The 13,683-nt window shown below is 40.2% G+C and overlaps 2 protein-coding genes across 2 annotated transcripts in view; both read right to left on the bottom strand.

Annotated features, from left to right (window-relative positions):
* The window catches only part of LOC121633614 (fap1 adhesin-like), a 75,480-nt gene extending 65,898 nt beyond the window's left edge, over positions 1-9,582 (bottom strand). The window contains exon 1 of the mRNA XM_041975753.1: positions 9,462-9,582. Coding sequence (XP_041831687.1) covers positions 9,462-9,582 — 121 coding nt within the window. The remainder of the gene's footprint in view (positions 1-9,461) is intronic.
* The window catches only part of LOC121634100 (gastrula zinc finger protein XlCGF57.1-like), a 540,387-nt gene that overhangs the window by 226,203 nt on the left and 300,501 nt on the right, over positions 1-13,683 (bottom strand). The window lies entirely within an intron of this gene.

The following is a 13,683-nucleotide window of genomic DNA, read 5'->3' as shown; positions in this document are numbered from 1 at the left end:
AGACTTTTACTGAAGAAACCCAGATGGGAGAGTGCAAGTCAGTTGTTTGTGTCATCAGGGCTTAAAACCTTTCAGGCAGTTTTAAGGAATTTGATGTATACATTTATTTGTCGTGTCAATGACTGTTGTAATTCTATCATAATGTGCCTGACTAATGTAAGACTCAGTGTTACACGCTACCAGTCTCAGTTATGGAGACACTGGTATAGATGTCTTCTGTAGGGTGTGTGCTGTACATTTATCAAGGCCTGCCCTAAGTAAGTTTTTTTTTTTTTCTTGTATTTTATTGTATTTTTGTTTTGTGTTGTGTGTTGTTTTGGACTACGAGTCTGTAATAAAGTTTGATGATGATGATGATGATAAAAAATGGAACAAAATAATAAAATAACTCTGTTATTGCCTTTTATCACACAATTGTTTGAGAAAAAAAAGTAAACGGTGCAAATTAGCCAAACAAAAGCTAAACCTACTGCTGGTTGACTTTCATTCACATTCTTTGGTTTTCTGCCCCCAAAGCCCTCTGCAAGAAAATATAGATTTCTTCACTCTGGTATCGAATGATACAGGTACTGGCCTTGGTATCGATATTTGGATCCTGTTTACAGTTTTATGTTTTCACAGCAGGTCTGTGTGGTTGTGGTTTAGTTTTACAGTCCTGTTGATTCATCGATTGGTTTCCTGTTTTATTTTGAAGTTCCTTCCCCGGCGTGTTGCATTCCGTTTTATTTCCGTATTTAGTGGACCTGGTGTGATTTGCTCATTTGCTTCACCTGCTCCCTGTTCGTTCACCTCTGCATTTATAGCTCTTGGTTGTCAGATCATCCGTCGTGGTTCCCCCTCATGTCTCTCTTCTGTTTCCACCTGTAAGTTTTTACATGATTCTGGATTAAAACTTTTATTCCTGCAGTCCATCTGGCTCCTGCCTCTGAATCCTGCATTTGGGTCCACTTCATCACCTCCACCGCACCATGACACTGTTTATGTAAATGAGACCATCAGAATTATAGTTTCTCCTGGTTGTCCTCAGAGGTCACCGTGCAAGCTATAAACAGTGGAAAGCCATTTTAAATATGGTTTAAACATGCATACATTTACATGAGCTCTATTTAAAGTTTTACCAAACAGGATAAAAGTGTTAAAATTCTAATTACAGATCAGATAATCAGATCAGATTTTATATATATAAAAAAAAGGACAGGAATGTACCCCAAAGCAGTACTTAACTCCTCCTTTTGTCCTGTAAGGTAAAGAAAATGAGTGAATGCCAGAGGTAATTTCTGCAAGCTGCTGTGTTTCAGGTTCTGTTGGTTTCTTTCATTTACCGCCCGTGTCAAATTTGGATTAAATGCAGTGAGCCGAGTCGGTATTATATTTCCCAGTTTTGAATTTCTTGTTGGGTAGATTGGCTCTTATTCTAAATTATTCCTTCAAAACTCAGATTCAGGTGTAAATATGCATTAGACTGTGGAGAGAATTAAAAGAAAACACCAGCATGGATTTTTAAGCCCTGTTATCGGCGAATAGTAATGATTTCTCTGGCGGTGGCTGTTTATTAAGCAGCTGAAGCTAATGATGGCTCCAATTATCTCTGTTCTATTCTATGTCTGTCTTGGAAAATTACTGATTACTGCAGTTAAAGTCGTGTTATTGGTGCCTCCTTCATTCTGGTGTGCAGTCATATGCAAAGCCAAAAAAGCCTTAAACCCTCCAGAGAGCTTGCTTCTGAGTGTGAAGCTTTGATTAAATGACAGCTTGAAGGCTGCAGCAGATTCTCTTCCCTTCCTTAGGATTGGCTTCTTACCTTCCATGGAGACCATTTCTGATGAGGCGTTAACCAACAGTTGATGGCTCAGCTGAAGAAAAGTTTATTTGTATATCACGTCTTATTTACAAGACAATTCTGCTTTATTCTTCATTCTGCTTTACATAAAACAATAAAAGCATTACAGCAGGTCCAAAGGAAGCATTAAAAGGTACATCAAAACAAACTTTTAAAAGAAATAAAGGAAATTAAATAAAGACAGAAAAAGCTCAAATAGAATAAATTAAATGCAAGAAAATAAAGTTAGTGAGGGACTAACAGTTGATTTGTAATGATGTTTGAAGTGAATGAATGAAACGAGATGTAAAAATAAGCTTTACTTGATAAAAGGAAGCAAAAACAAACATTTTAAACACTGATTTAACGCTGCAGCAGAACTCTGTCTCTCCACATTCACGTCTGACTCTGGGAACAGGAAATAGAACTGACCCTGATGACCTGAGGAATCTGGTTGGTTCATAAAGAAGATCCTGAATTTACTTTGGTCCCAAAACATTCAGGTCTTTATAAAAAAAACAGCAGGATTTAGAAGTCAGTGTAAACATCTGAGGACTGGAGGTCGATGGTCCACGTTCCTGGTCTTAGTGAGGACTGGAGTTCTATGGTCCACGTTCCTGGTCTTAGTGAGGACTGGAGTTCTATGATCCACGTTCCTGGTCTTAGTGAGGACTGGAGTTCTATGGTCCACATTCCTGGTCTTAGTGAGGACTGGAGTTCTATGGTCCACATTCCTGGTCTTAGTGAGGACTGGAGTTCTATGGTCCACATTCCTGGTCTTAGTGAGGACTGGAGTTCTATGGTCCACGTTCCTGGTCTTAGTGAGGACTGGAGTTCTATGATCCACGTTCCTGGTCTTAGTGAGGACTGGAGTTCTATGGTCCACATTCCTGGTCTTAGTGAGGACTGGAGTTCTATGGTCCACGTTCCTGGTCTTAGTGAGGACTGGAGTTCTATGATCCACGTTCCTGGTCTTAGTGAGGACTGGAGTTCTATGGTCCACATTCCTGGTCTTAGTGAGGACTGGAGTTCTATGGTCCACATTCCTGGTCTTAGTGAGGACTGGAGTTCTATGATCCACGTTCCTGGTCTTAGTGAGGACTGGAGTTCTATGGTCCACGTTCCTGGTCTTAGTGAGGACTGGAGTTCTATGGTCCACATTCCTGGTCTTAGTGAGGACTGGAGTTCTATGATCCACGTTCCCGGTCTTAGTGAGGACTGGAGTTCTATGATCCACGTTCCCGGTCTTAGTGAGGACTGGAGTTCTATGATCCACGTTCCCGGTCTTAGTGAGGACTGGAACAGCATTCTGGCCCCTCGTTCTGGACACTTCAGCTGTCTGATGGACTTGTCATTTGTATTGAATAACTAAACCAAATCCACTGTAAAATATGACATGGTGCAATGAGACCAGCACAAAGACATTTATATATCACATGTATGTGGAACTGCACATACAACAAGATGCCCAATAGGTTGATAATTCATGGAATGAAATCAGGCTCTAAAAGCTCAAGTCAGAATTATTAACAGAAAATCTACTAAATATTAGATTTTACTACAGAAAAAAAAAAAAAAAAAAACAGATGGAAATGTGATCAATAAAATGATGCAGCGATAAAATACACCCAAATAATAAAACAAATGTATAGTTTAATTAATAAATTTATTTAATAAACTTTTCTTAGAATAAGTTTAAGAGTCACCAGATATGACAGATGTTTTCTGCATCTGTGGCTCATTTTCTTCGTTAGTTAAAAATTCCAGCATCTCTGTTTAATCTTTTAGGGTTTCAGAGCTTCAGTGATTGATAGCATTAGCTAGCATTAGCTAACACTCCATACAGAGTCTTGTTACCACTGTTTATAAACCGTACTTAATGAACTGGATTGGTCTTGTGCAACATTTTGCCTTTTAGGAGGTTTGGGACCATTTTTGTCTTAATAATTTTTTATTTAAATACATCTTCATAACTGTGCTACAGGCTAGCGGCTAGCTGAGTGTCTTCTTCTGCCTATTGGAGTTTGTTGAACTTGACACATTACCACCATCAAGTGGTGGGAAGCTGCATTGCAACTGAAATTTGTATGGATAAGTGATTTGTCATGTATTTTCTATTGATAACTTACCATGGCCCACAGTTGCAAAACTGAAAGTTTTTTGCAGCCTGCTGGTAGCGCTCGAGGCCCAAACATAGGCCGTGGCCCCATGGTTGAGAACCACTGGTCTAGACTACGAAAGATAAACGAATAAATCCTGCTGAGTCATCATTCCTGTAATCCAGATATTCATCCATCTTAAAGTGATGCTGAAATTCAAGTCTGAGTCCAAAACTACTCCCAGTCTTCTGGGAGCAGTTTGAAGCTGACTTTTAATCAAGAAACTGTTATTTCAGTTTTGTCTGCATTTAACTTTTAAGGAAGTTCTGGAACATCCAGTCATTAATTTGCTCAAAGCATCTGATCAGTGATTGGATCGGACTATGGTCACCTGGTGAAATGGTTGTGTAGATTTGTGTGTCATCAGCATAATTATGAGAACATATTTTGTTGGAGCATGTATATGTTAGGTCTAGATGCATCTCTCAGGCCCTGGTTCAAATCTTTGCTGGATTTGTTCCTATTTCTTCAGGACACCACTTTCAGGTCTGGATCATGTGCTTTTATAGTCCTGACTCTTCTTCTTTGTCCTCTGCTTGTCCAGTTTCTGCACACCAGATATGCCATGTTTCCAGCCAACAGCTCTTTGGGAATCATCTTGTTGCTGCTAAAATCCTGTTTTCTGTCCGTCAAACTCTTGGACCTTTGCTGTTTACACACATGAAACTAAAGAAATGGCATAAAACTGGTTCATCCGTTTAGTTTGAGCTTTTTTTCTGTGTGAATGATTCATAGGTCTGTGTAAATTACACAGAGCAGACTGAGGATGGAGTGGTTTATTGTGTTAAAAGCTGCCTTTACAGTCACTGTGACAGAAAACAGACTCAGCAATCATTAATCATTAAACGTCCATCAGACCCTGTGGATCTCAGTTTGTTTCATCTAGACTGCAGAACTCTCATTTTTACATTTGATTAGAGTTCTTTACTGTGTTTCAGAAGATTGTAAAAGAGCATCTCAGCACTTCTGTCCCAAGTCTGGGACTTTTTTCACCCACAGCTCGTCATTCTGACCTAGATGAGTCTTAGAATTGCGTCTATGTAAACATGACAAACGTCCTCCCAGTTTAGTTGAAAAGTCTCAGAAATCCCCTCATGATGTGAAGTTTTCATTGTGATGACTGACAGACAGATATCGCCTGCACTAAGGGAGCAGCTACGCTATAAATGAGTTGTTTCATATTTCATCATTAAGGAAAATGTCAAGACAGAGACTTCAGGTTATATTACTTAGCTTGACTTCCTGTTTTCTCCCAGGAATTTCCAGCCAATTTAAGACCAGCAAACCCACGCTGCATTAGATCCGACCCAGTCACACACTGTTGGTGATTACATAGTGCAGGAATTCAAGACTCTCTGCAGGCTTTGTGAAGAGACACATTTCATTAGTTCACTCTGCAGATAAATTATGGCCAATAAGAGAAAACTGTCATGAAACCTCCTCACATTATATGGCGGACCCCGGAGGACCCCATCAAGGACCTCTGCAGGTTCTTCGAATTCACTTTGGGAACGACTTTGTTTAAAAGTCACAGCCTCCGTGGAAGAGATGAGGGGAACGAGTGAAGCAGAGTGTGTTTTTAAAAGTGTGTTTTTAAGGCAGAGGAGGTTTGAAGTGGGTCAGACTGGTGGGTCTGTGTGGGGTTAACGTCCTCCTCTGTCCACTGATGACAGATGCCTCTGCAAACTAGGTTACAGTATGCCCTCTTAGTAAAAACTGTATTTATTATTAATCTTTTTTTTTTTTGTCACAATATGAATCTGTGATCAGAAATTAATGTTGCATTTTACTGAGTCTGTGGATGAGAAAAAATCCACCCAACAAGTTCAATAGTCAGAAATGTTCAGTGTGGTAATTAGCATCCTTTCAGCATGTGTTTCCTGTTACTGTCTAATAAGTTCATATGAGGAAAAGTTTGTGTGTAATGTTTGTTTGTGTGTCATCAGCATCATCTGCATTTTTCATACCATCAAAAATCAGAATTTTGCATTATCTCAGTGAGCGAAGCTGATTTTGAATGAAAATTTACAAACATCCATTTTCTGTAAACACTTCAACCAATTAGGGGTTGCAGGGAAACTGGAGCCTATCCCAGCAATTTACAGACGAGAGGCAGGTACACCTGGACAGGTCCCCAAACCCAAACTCCTAGGGAGAATTTAGAGTGACCAGTTAACCTAACATGCATGTCTTTGGATGGTGGGAGGAAGCCGGAGAACCTGGAGAGAACTCATGCATACATGAGGAGAACATGCAAACTCCTCACAGAAAGGCCGCTGTTCAAACCTCCCCCCAGCTGAGGCTTGAACCAGTGACCTTCTTGCTGTGAGGCCACAGTGCTAACCATCACACCACCGCATATACTAATATGTATATTTTATTCAATATATTCTCATTCAGTTTTTCTCAATTGCTAAAACACTAAACCCTGTTGTCTGAACCCACTGACTGAATCAGTCACTCTTTTGGCAAAACCACAAGCACTTTTCACGTGTTTAGACACAACCTGCCAACACGTTTTCATTGTGATGCTCCTGTGTTGCATAACGGTGAGCACAGGTAAGTCAAACACAATTAAAGCACAGGTGTCACCGGTTGAACAGAACAACTCAAACGGATCACACTTGCGGCTACTGATGTGAGGGAACATATATAAGCCAGTTCAGAGAGTCCTGGTTTGTGAGAGACTACAATGGATAGGTCGAGGTGGTCAGCGAAGACAAAGAAAAAGGCAAGGCAGTTTATTTGTATAGCACATTTCATGTACAGGACAATTCAAAGTGCTTTACATAAAACAAAGACATTACAGATATTTAGAAATAGTAAAAGGCATCAACACATAATCACAATAAAATAATAAATGACATTAAAATGATTAAAAGCAAGATAAGTTAAAAAGTTAACGTGCAGATTTCATGCATAGGCACATCAGAAAAATGTTTTTAATACGGATTTAAAAATGTCTACATTTGGAGAAAGTTTAATCTCCTCTGGCAGTTTGTTCCACTTGTTTGCAGCATAACAGCTAAATGTCTGGACCCTGGTCTGGACCCTGGTCTGGACTCTGGTCTGGACTCTGGTCTGGACTAGTTGACCAGAGTCTTTGACTCTAATAGCTCTGCTAGGTTTATATTCTCTGAACATAGCACAGATGTATTCTGGGCCTAAACCATTCTGGGATGTAAACAATCAGAAGGGTTTTAAAATCTATTGTGACTGACTGGAAGCCAGTGTAAAGATTTCAAAACTGGTGTGTTCAGATCTCTTAGTCCTGGTTAAAACTCTAGCAGCAGCGTTCTGGATGAGCTGCAGATGTTTAATGCTCTTTTTAGGAAGTCCTGTTAAAAAACCATTACAGTAATCCAGCCTACTGGAGATGAATGCATGGATGAGTTTCTCTTGGTCTTTCTGGGAGACTAAACTTTTAATTCTGTTGACGGTAAAAAGCTTCTTAGTGAAGCTTTGATGTGGCTGCTGAAAGTCAGATCTGAATCTATCAACACTCCCAGGTTACGAACTTGGTTGGTGATTTTAAGAGCCCGAGTCTCCAGGTGTTTGCCAATGCTGACCCTCTTGTCTTTGCTACCAAACAGAATAATCTCAGTTTTGTCTTCATTTAATTGTAGGAAATTCTCCCTCATCCAGGTGTTTATTTGCTCCAGACACTGACACATTAAGTCTATTGGACTGCAGTCATCTGGTGACAGAGACACATAAAGTTGTGTATCATCTGCATAACTTTGATAACTAATGTTATAGTTCTGTAATATTTTACCCAAAGGGAGCATATACAAGTTGAACAGAAGAGGTCCAAGGACTGACCCCTGGGGGACTCCACAAGTCATGGCCACTCGCTCGGATTCATAGCTGCCGATCGTAACAAAATAACTCCGGCCTTCTAAATAGGACCTGAACCAGTTAAGGACCGCTCCAGAAAGTCCAACCCAGTTTTCCAGCCTATGCAACAGGATTCTGTGATCTACAGTATCAAACGCAGCACTGAGATCCAACAGAACCAGGACTGATACTAGACCAGAACCAGGACTGATACTAGACCAGAACCAGGACTGATACTTGACCAGAATTAGTATTCAACCTAATGTCATTTAACACTGTGACCAGAGCTGTTTCAGGGCTGTGATGAGGTCGGAAGCCGGACTGAAATTTATCAAGATTTCCACTTCCATTTAAAAAGTCATGAAGCTGGTGAAATACAACTTTCTCAATAATCTTGGAAATAAAAGAGGTTAGAGACGGTCTATAGTTGTTCATTATAGAGGCGTCTAGAGTCCTTTTCTTTAGGAGGCTTAATAGCAGCTATCTTTAGTGACTTGGGAAAAATGCCTGATGCCAGTGAGCTGTTAACTATCAGTAGGAGACCACTTTCTACTGAGGTAAAAACTGGTTTTAAAAAGTCGGATGGGATCATGTCCAGAGTGCATGTTGTTGATTTCAAATGCCAAACTGTTTCTTGTAGGACTTTTAAATTCACCATTTTAAATTGAGACATAACATCAGAATTATTTCCGGGTTTTAGACACAGACTAGTTTTCTTGTTTGACTGTGTGGAATTAATATTTTGCCTAATTGTTTTAATTTTTTGGCTAAAAAAGTTTGCAAATTGGTTGCATTTCTCAGTGGAAAGGAGCTCTGGGCTTATCTGTGTAGGAGGATTAGTAAGTTTTTCAATCATAGCAAACAGAGAGAATTGTTGACATTCCTGTTAATCATTTCAGATAAATGCAGCTCTCTGGCCTTCACAGCTCATTGTTATAGTTATGTAGGCTTTGTTTGTACAACTCATAGTGAATTTGAAGTTTATTTTTCCGCCATTTCCGCTCAGTTTTTCTGCTTTCTCTTTTTAGGCTGGTAACCACAGTGGTGTTTCTCCATGGTGTTTTCTGTTTGCTCAAAGTGTTCTTGATTCTTATCGGTGCAACAGCATCCATTACATTCAAGACTTTCAGATTGAAATGATCCAGGAGTCCATCAACTGACTCTGCTCTGGTTGTTGGTAACATAGCTATGGCCTCCACAAACTTAGCACTTGTTCTTTCATTAATGTACCTCTTCCTAACCGAGGAGCAGGTTGGTTGGACATTCTGAGTGATCAGTAAATCAAACAAAATACTAAAATGGTCAGACAAGGCCGAGTCAGTGACCGCAACAAAAGAAATATCCACACCCTGAAATAACCAGGTCCAGAATGTGACCTCGAATGTGGGTCGGTTCACTGTGTGTCACTGTGTCCATCATAATCCAAAGATTTAGAGAACAGGTAATTACCTTTTTTGACATTACAGTATGTAAATGTTAACACCAGTTTCTGCATGACTATACTATATATTGTACCACAGTATACTGTAAGGAAATATGTTTCAGTACATCACTGTGCCAATGCACTGTAGTATTGTAATGGAGGATTAGTCTAACTGTAGGCCTAGTATTCCATGTATATTTCTGTAACTGCAAGTTAATCTCACCAAAAGGAGAAGGAGAGGCCGTAGTGTGATTGGCCAACGGGCCATTGTTGGTGTCCCAGAGAGGCATGGTGGCCATGTCACATTGTGTGCTGCTATCAGCAATTGTGGGGGTGTCCACCATCATGCCAACTTGTGAAGGTTGGCATGATGGTGGACACCCAACAAAACCAACAACCAACACTCAACAAAACTCACCTGCTCCTCATTTTCCTCAGTCACATGTGAGCTGCTCTGTCAGGGCAGCAGGATGAGCATCCCATCTATGCTGTTGTTTGGGACAATGTGAGTTTTCACAACCCTCCAGGTTGGAACTACAATATGGTGATGTAGGTGTGGAGGCATGCCAAGCCTGGGTATGGCATGCCAAGGTTTTTTTCCCCTGTTGCCTGGCCAGACAAAATGTGGCCTGTGATGTGGATGAAGTCCTGTGGCCTGACTCAGTACAGAGAAATGATGCTGTGGCTGAGAAATGCACGTCTCATTTGTATGTTTGTACTTTATTTTTACGTAGGCCTGTTGTATACAAGTGCTAAATGCAAGTTATTTGTTTTGCAACATTTAGCCTACAGTGAACAATAACCATTTATTTCTATAGCTTCATGTCCTGAGCATTATGTTTTCTATGTAGTGTTTAGTGACTGCTCAGTCATGTTTTTCATTTTGATTGACTCGGGGCACGATTTGACAACACGGCTCAGTTTTGGGCAGATTGAACTGTCTTGAGGCGAGACTTTGGGTTTGCAAGAAGAGTCTGAGGTTTTGGGAATGTTGCTTGAAAACTGGGTTTTGGAAAAAGAAGAGAAGCTTTCGAGAAATATGTCTTAGCAATTGAGAAAAACTAAAAAGTGAAAAATATTAAACTAAAAGATCTAAAAATTTTCAATAAATTCTTAATAACAAAAAATTACATTAATAAAATGTTTATAAATACATAAAACCTTTCAAATATAAATGATCATAATACTTCTATATATATTAATTTATACATTCATGGTTATTCATAAATGTTTATATAAGTTAAAAAACTAAACAAAAGATATTTATAAATGAATATAATAATGAAATAAAAATATTAATTTGCCAAAACAGCTGATGCTTTTGCTGCTGGCTAGGATGGAAAGAAGCAATAAATGAAAGCAGTAACTCGGTATTTCCATCCTTCAGGAGGATCATGAATCTGTTTGGGAAGCAGTCGTTTCTCCCGTTTGTGTTAAATCCAGCTGTTAATGAGTCTCTTCCTGCTGATCTCTTCGTGATGCATCTCCTCCACTCCAAGCCTGTCAAAGAGACAAATTGCAGCTCCTCGGGGTGGGAGGCAGGAGGTAAATGTAGAAGTAACCTCCAGCCTGATTTTAGCCCATTTTCCCATCGCTTCGGACAACCTGTCGACTTCCACCACAATTTAGAAACTTCCTCCTGCTGCAGCAACCAAGCTGCTAGTGTCAACATCTGGAGGAGGGAGCTCAGTTAATGTCCTTCCTGCCCTCACACCCAGCCGGGAGAAGCTGAATGTGCTGTTTCTGTGTTCATATGGAAGTGCAACCTACAGAATAGCAGATAATGAGGCGAAAATATTAGTCCAACAGCAGAGGAAACATTTTCTCTCCATCAGCAAATTTAACTTTAAGGCCTTTTGCTCTGCAGGAACTTAGTGAAACAGAAAACTGAGTATTTTCCTTTTATTTCCAAAGTTTTCTACCACTATGGAGACGAGTTTCAGGTCTCAGTGGAAACCAGATTACAAGGCGGAGACTCATGCATTCTAATAAAAGCTCCCTCCAAACCTCCACGGGTGGCCCCAGAAATGCTGTGTGCTCCTGCAGTTTTAGGTCCACAAAGCATACTTTTTACCATTCTTCATGATCTGGTATTTCAGCTGAGTTCAATAGACTTCATTGAAAATGTGAGTCCCACTCCAGGAACTCAAGAAAACTGCAGGAATTTAAAGCTTTTATTCCTTCAAATCTTTGTTTTTGATAACAGACTCAGTATGAAGGCCAATGCATGCATACTAATTTCCTCAGAGATCCCCCTCAGGAACTTTTCAGATGCTTTTTGTCAGAGGAGGTTTCTCTTTAAACCAACCCAGTGACATTCAGACTTAATTAGGTTAGTTTTCACTTTTTTTTTTTTTTTTTTTTTTTTTTTTTTTGAGAGAAAATGTTGCATAATTTTGGTCATTGATTTAAAACATAAACCCCTCTGCAGACCAGGAGTCATCTTATCAGACAGTAGTTGTAGCTTTATATCATCATACTCCCACCTCTGTGCTTCACATTCAGAGTTGTGGTAGAACCGACCTGTTTAAGGCCAAACATACCGGACATTATGTGGACCAAATGCCTTTTTTCTGCTCCCATCATGTTTAAGAGAACGTCAAAGACGGTGCAGAACGAGCTTCTGGAGTGTGTGCTAGCTGCCGTCAGGAGTGGCTTTACAAAGGGGGTCAAGCCTGTTAAGGTAGTAGCCATCCAAACTGATGAAACCACCGGCGCTTCAACACAGTTGGTGCTCGTGGTGATGTTGATGTGCAGCATACGATGCAAGAACGCTTTTTGAGTTTCTTCTTGTTGTGGATGTAACTTCAAACAGGACTGCTAGCGTACTGCTGGACAGACTGAACGGCCTGTTTTCTGGTGGTGAAGGAGAAACTCATAGAGCAAGCACACAATAGAGCCAGTGTGATGAGAGGAGAGCAGGCTGGTGTGGGGCAAAAGATCCATGAGCATTTTAAAAAAGCCCATTATGTGCACTGTTATGCACATCATCTGAATTTGATTATGTAGCAAGCCACTTCTCATGTCCAGCAGCGAGTTGGGTTTTTTTCTGATCTGGGCGGTATTAACAGTTTTTGCATGAGCATTATTGACCAGATTGTTGCAAGAAGATTACCAAGAGCTTCAGCAACAAGATGGAACTTCGATAGCAGAAGTGTCAACACTGTATGAGAACCTAGATGAAGTCATACAGAGGTCGGAGACCCTCAGGGCATCTGGTTCTTTCAACAGCAGCACATTGAGAGAGGCATCTGGCTTCCTGAGGATGCTGCAGGATGAGGATTTAATTTTTTCTGCAGCTGTTTCACAAAATCATGCCTCGTGTTGACATGTTGCACTAGAAACTGCAGAAGAGCATTGATGCAGTCTTCATCAAACATGCCCTCCAGAGCTTCACAAGCAGCGTGCAGGCAAAAAGGTACGAGCAGAGCATGATGATTCTTCTCAATAGAAACTTTGTCATAGTGATAAACAGAAGTTGTACTGTTGAAAAATAACTTTATTGCAAGAAATACAGCCACATTTTCTTATGAGTTCTGATACCATACGTGTTGATATTTAGATGTACTAACAAATTGTTGGTCTGCCCTCAGAGACTCATCTCAGCATCAGTAGCAAGAAGCTCCTGACTCACATCAGAGAGAGCTTCTCTTTCACTCATCACCTTTTGAGTGCCACACACTAGAAGCACAGATGTTTGAGCAGCATTGATGCACATTTTCCATTGAGGCTCTAAATGCCACTGTGAGGGCAAACCCCATGTTGAACAAGCAAAAGCTGAAGACAGAACTGTCTCTTATTAACGGGAACCCTTAGTTAAGAGGCTGCAGGGGTGCTCTAGCATTGAATCTGCTTCTACTGAGATACAACCTCTAGGACACATTTTCTGAGAATATGGCTCTGTTGAACATCCTCTGACCACTCCCATGACAACAGATGAAGCAGAGACGTGTTTAAATGCACCAACCCAGGAATCTAAATGCACCAGCCATGCTCTCCATGGGGAGGGAACTAGTCAGGAGAATGCCAGACTTCAATGATATGTATATTATTCCCATGTTTTCCATTATTTTAAAACTTTTAGTAAAGTATCGTGTTATTGACTAAACCCTGAATGACAACACAGCTGTCACATCTTAGTGAAAAAAGCTGGACGTATCTGTCGTCCATCTTTCTTTCGCTGGCTTGTTCAAGGAAAAACTGATGTTCATATGTTTGTCCTGTCATCTGTAGAAGCGGTAGTTTAAAGGATGTTTTTATGGGTCATGTAGAAAAAAAGCACCTGTTTGGTCTCTTTTAGAGGACTTGTTGTTTATCTGTTGTGTCTAAAACTCGTGCTAGCAGCTTCCTTTAGCTCTGATTTGTGACTCCAATCAATTCATGTGATTCAGTTAGAATAAAAACTGAGCTGAAGCTCGGGAAGTTATCTTGAATCAAATTTGTAC

The sequence above is a fragment of the Melanotaenia boesemani genome, chromosome 22 (assembly GCF_017639745.1).
Source record: "Melanotaenia boesemani isolate fMelBoe1 chromosome 22, fMelBoe1.pri, whole genome shotgun sequence".
Lineage (NCBI taxonomy): Eukaryota > Metazoa > Chordata > Actinopteri > Atheriniformes > Melanotaeniidae > Melanotaenia > Melanotaenia boesemani.
Note: the sequence above shows the minus strand (reverse complement) of the source record. Positions and strands in the feature narration are given on the sequence as shown.